Source organism: Triplophysa rosa, linkage group LG17 (assembly GCF_024868665.1).
Source record: "Triplophysa rosa linkage group LG17, Trosa_1v2, whole genome shotgun sequence".
NCBI lineage: Eukaryota > Metazoa > Chordata > Actinopteri > Cypriniformes > Nemacheilidae > Triplophysa > Triplophysa rosa.
The window spans coordinates 5,792,684-5,797,774 of record NC_079906.1 but is presented as its reverse complement, the minus strand read 5'-3'; the positions used below and the strand labels follow the sequence as shown (position 1 = coordinate 5,797,774).

The 5,091-nt window shown below is 37.0% G+C and overlaps 1 protein-coding gene across 1 annotated transcript; it reads right to left on the bottom strand.

Annotated features, from left to right (window-relative positions):
* Positions 1–2,181: 2,181 nt before the first annotated feature.
* On the bottom strand, positions 2,182–4,279 carry nkx6.3 (NK6 homeobox 3). Its single transcript, XM_057357555.1, has 3 exons — positions 3,865–4,279; positions 3,135–3,301; positions 2,182–2,599 (listed from the first exon to the last, which is right to left on the bottom strand). Exons 1-3 carry the CDS (start codon positions 4,277–4,279, stop codon positions 2,369–2,371), a joined length of 813 nt encoding a protein of 270 aa, XP_057213538.1. The 3' UTR covers positions 2,182–2,368.
* Between the last annotated feature and the right edge of the window lie 812 nt (positions 4,280–5,091).

Here is a 5,091-nt window from a genome sequence, read left to right as displayed (position 1 = left end):
AAATTTCACGTATAATGTAAAAATCCCACTGGAATTTTACGACATTTTACTGTTTTATTAAGAGATTTTTAACAAATTTTTGAAGCACGGTCAAAAATCGTCAAATTACGAAAAAAGACTGAGAAAAACATGTAATATTATAGTAAAACATATATTTGATATTAATATAAAAATATATTTTATTTTTTATGTATTATTTTTACTGTATATTTCTGCCGCCCCAGCTGCTGGAAAATGTCAGTTTTTTGTTATACGGTCAAAAACCGTCAAATTACAGAAAAATATATTTTTTTCAGTTTACATCAGGTAATATAGACATTCAAAGACATGGTATTAGAGAAACCTGAAATGTTTCTAACAGCAATAGAGGTTTATAATTGACAGTGATTGATTCACGATGAAGCATAGTTAGTTTTAGGTCCTAAGATATGAACTTTACCTGAACCCAATGTTGCTTATGAGATTGACACTAAAACATTAAAACATTTTGTCTCACACATGTGCCTCACCTGGATCTAAATTTGCTGGTAATATTATTTATTATTACTGAATCAACTTGGCTATAGATCAAGTAAGATCCTTAAAGTAACAGGTTAACACTTGTAACTCTTGGGCCCGGTTCCACAGACAAGGCTTAAGGCAAGTCCCAGACTTAAATGAATGAAGGAGCTGTCTCAACTGAAAATAGCTTGCCCTAACATATTGTAAAACATGTCAGTGCCATTGTTTTGTCTTAAGATGCACACAGGTAATGTATTTTTATAAAAGTGACTCAAATATCCTAATCCAAACTAAGGCATACAGTATAGGCCTGGCATTGTCTGTGAAACCGGGCCTTGGTCTTATGGTAAGAATTCTGCCTTGTTATTCAACACTGCTCTCTGTTTGCTGTTGAATCAGGCTTTGATGAATGTGTTTACATACTGTTTATTAAAATAGCTGCTGGCGAAACACATCCTGACTCTGATAGCTTTATTCTAGTTTATCACCAAGTGTGTTTGTACAAACTAACAAATACTGTACACTTTAATTGTTCAAAATATTGAAAGCAGTGACCCCAATAGCCTATCATACGCTGTGGAGCGAATGGATAGGCAAATGTTAAAATTAGCATTACTAAGTACTGATGAGTATTTGTTGTTTTACATCGATCGCAATCCAAAGTCATTATCGGTACGAATATGTTACGTGTTTGGTCTCTTTTATTGATTTGTGCTGTTATGACTTCCATAACAAACACAGCTGTTTAACAAACTATTGCATCACACATACCCCTCCCACCATCTGGTCTCTCATTTAGATTAAAAGCGCTTCAGACCAGACTAATGCGTCCCTGTAGACCAGCGGTCTCAACGGAGCCATTAGTTAAATCAGATTCATCAAACTGACATTGGCCACTTCATATTGAGCGCATGCTGATTTGCTTTAAAATGATTAGAGTGGGTTTTACATTCGTTTGCAGTTTGACAGGCTTTCCTGTAATGATTTCTTCAACAGGTGAGACTCGGGGACCAGTTTAAAATGCGTCATAAAACTGGATCAAATTTGGAGCATGCAGAAAAGGGCATCCGTTACCAACTTAAAAGCTTTGTGAAAATGTTGGAAAGAGAACGTTTTTCAACATAACAGGACACACTCGACATTCAATACGGTCATTTATTATGCACTTTCATCATGATATTTCATAGGTCATACGCATTCGATTATATGCATTTTAGATGTAAACATTTCAGTGTATTCGTTCTTTAATGATTTGTTTTGGGAGGATATCAATGTCAAAATAAACTCACAAATGAAACTTCAGTGTTTTGAAGGTCTTTTTAAATCGACAAATATCTCTTTACATGACATAATGCAACACTTTGCTATTGCGAATAACTTAATAACTAATACAGTTTCTTATTATAGGCAAACAACGGGCAACATAAAGAATGTAAAACTACATTGACTTGAACCGTTTTTTCTTTAGTAGAGTGTTGCAGTGCCTTATTTGTTGTCTCTAATCTTACGCATTATTACTGATTTTATGAGCATTTACCTCTTAATATGTCTGAGCAACATTTTTATATTTAAAGAAATTACAGCTGGATAACACTGAGCTTTTATAGCTATGCGACAATGTTTTTAATGCAATATAATTTATTTACAGTGCCTCGCATGATGTATGTAACCATGGTTGTCCTACATTATATTCATTTATTTGTGGTAAAACCTTTAAAATAAATCTAGGATTATATTGTATAAATCTCAATAGAAAGTGATACAGAGAACTTTCTGTGCGCATTCGTTGTCTGAATATTCCGTTTTTCTTTCGTAAATTGAGAGTTTTTTCATGAGTGGTGGTTATTTGGTGAGTTTTACAGGATCGTCAGACTTGATGGGGTCCCAGTCGCAGCACTGAAAAAGCTCTGCGGTGTTTGCGCAGCAGCTGGCGGATCTTCTCGTCGTCCGTGTCGGGGTCCAGCGGTCTGTTGTATTCTTCGTCCTCCACCTCGTTTTCCGACACGTCTCCCGCGCTCTCGCCCCGCGAGGTCTGCGTGGAGCTGGGCTCTGACGCGCTCTTCTTGCGCCACTTCGTGCGCCTGTTCTGGAACCACACCTATAATAAACCATAATGTTTTATAACCGTTGAAAAGAAAAAGTGTACGATAAATAGATCACACCAAACTTGTATGTTCATTTAAATAAGTTAAGTTTAATTTAATTTAGCTAATTAAGGAGATGGTTTTGTGTGCTAAGATGTGCAGGTTTTCAAACATTCTGTGCCCTGTTGAAAAAATACAACTGTTTCCACTATAACTATTATGAATCATCAACTGTATACCATTAAAACCTTTACAAAATCCCTTTATGTTTTTTATAGTAATTAATTCAGTTCTATTGGTTAACATCCATTAAATAACATCTCATCAAAAAACAACAACAAGACATTACCATGGTAGAGACCCACACAGCTGTCAATTAAATCCAATACAATTCCATAACCATTCAATTAGAATTTCTGTGATGTTTTCTATTGGTTTTCTTTCAACAGGGTAATGTCTCCTAAAGTAAGCAATTTCATCACTTTGACAGGAAGTAGAAAACAAATAGAACTTTTAAAGAACTGACATGTTTTTAACATGTTCTCTTACTTTGACTTGCGACTCGGTCATCCCTAGTGAGTATGCCAGTCTTGCCCTCTCTGGTCCCGCCAGGTACTTGGTCTGCTCGAACGTTTTCTCCAAGGCGAAGATCTGGTGCCCACTGAAGGTGGGTCTTGTGTGCTTCTTTTTCCCTGAAGCTTCTGTGTTATGCAAGTCTATAGGGCAAGGCAATATTGTCAAATTGAACATCTGCTGGCACGTTTATGTAATATCATTTAAATTGAATAAAACTAAATAAAGTCAATGCATCAAACATTAAATTGTAAATAAACATAAAAATAAGTGTTATATAATGAGCAGCGAGCATTACTGTGCTTCACAACATGATCATATAACTATATTCAGGTGTGTAATAAAATTGGTTGAAGTTTTATATATATTTTTCTGTTATGTTTTGTTAATTTTTATAAAACATTTATTTAAACGTTTTTATCTTAAGATTTTATTTATATTTTCACTTGTTTACTAAGAAATAATGTAAGTGTATTATTTACACTTACATGATATAGTACATAGTATATCTAATATATATTGAAATATGCTGAAAAATAGTTTTTGCTTCTGTTAACACTGTCCATTTTGCTCTATTAATTTTCATTTTCAAATGTTCACATAAGTTGACCAAAAAGTATATCTGTAGCTAAATAAGCCACACATACCTCTTACAAACATTATGACTTGAAATCATTAACGATAAACAACTACAGAATAAACTTACTGTTGCCACACTGCTGTCTTGCTCCTCTCCACTCGTACCCTCCTTCCACCCAACAGCTGCCGCCTTTACTTTTTATACTTGGACATTCTACACTTGTTTTAGGGAAACTGCCCAGTCCTGAAGGGCCATAATCCCGGTTATAATACATCCCTGGACTAGGCACAGATGCCCCATAGCCGCTCATGCTGGGGTATGATAACAATGCAGGGGCTCCCGGGCCACCGACCATAGTTCGACTCAGGATGTCGCTGATGCCGTGCGGTGTGCCAGCCTGCAGTTGAGCGTTGATGTTGGCGGGGCTGAGCTTGTAGAAGGAGTTGGGTATGGAGTACTGGCACATGGGGGCCTTGATGTCTGAGGGGAACTGGTTCAAGCTGTTGTTGAATAGAAAGGACCCTGAAATATTGGAATCCATGGAAACCGGTGTACGCCTCTTCTGTTTCCAAAGATGATGAATTAAGAGTGATTTTATTAGCAAGATTCTGACATCAAGTACTCCGAAGGCTTTAGTCCGGTACTCATCCGAGTTCAAAACTCTGGTATTTTTTAGCTTTCGAGTATGTTGAGGATTCCTAAAGTGCTTCAGTTCTGGCTTTGGTCCTCACATCACCCCAAGTTAGAAAGAAATGTCTCAAAGGTCAGTTAAAATTCTATTCTTTGTACTTCCTCTTCTCAGCTCTTAACTATTCCATAATGGGTGCTGGAGCTCCAAAGTCAACACCTGCTATCAGGTCAACTTTATCCCAGTGCCACTCTCAGTCTAACAAATAAATGTCCCACGTCTGCTTCTCTGTTTGTCGGTCATAAATATGAGCTACCTTACACTGGTGTGGCACTTTCGTGATAATTCTGATGGTTAGAATTTGAATGCTTTGCCTTGACTGGCTGAGCATTCAACGTGCCCGACCTCCTCATTGGTCTGTTCTTGGGAGGACAGTCTTGGATTGGTTGACAACAGATTAATAGTTTTTTAAAAAGTCTGGGTGAGAAGGAGTTGATTTTTGATGGGGTGTCGAGCTTGGCTGCAGCGGAGCAGCTAGAGCGTAACACAACAGAGAAGGATTTTTGTCATCTTTCTTGGCCATTTGGAATGTCTTGCATCGCTTTTCTTTGTGTTGATGGTGGTATTGGGAAAGAGGAATAATTGAAATGTTCTGTGTGTGATAGATTTATTTTCAAAAACCAGTTTAAGATTTCCAGTGCTGGAAATGGCAGATTCACTGGGGG

Coding starts and splice junctions, on each gene's coding strand:
- nkx6.3 (XM_057357555.1), bottom strand. CDS start 4,279: ATGGATTCCAATATTTCAGGGTCCTTTCTATTCAACAACAGCTTGAAC. Junction 3,302..3,864: donor AAGACAGCAGTGTGGCAACA/GTAAGTTTATTC, acceptor CTTGCCCTATAG/ACTTGCATAACACAGAAGCT. Junction 2,600..3,134: donor TGACCGAGTCGCAAGTCAAA/GTAAGAGAACAT, acceptor GGTTTATTATAG/GTGTGGTTCCAGAACAGGCG.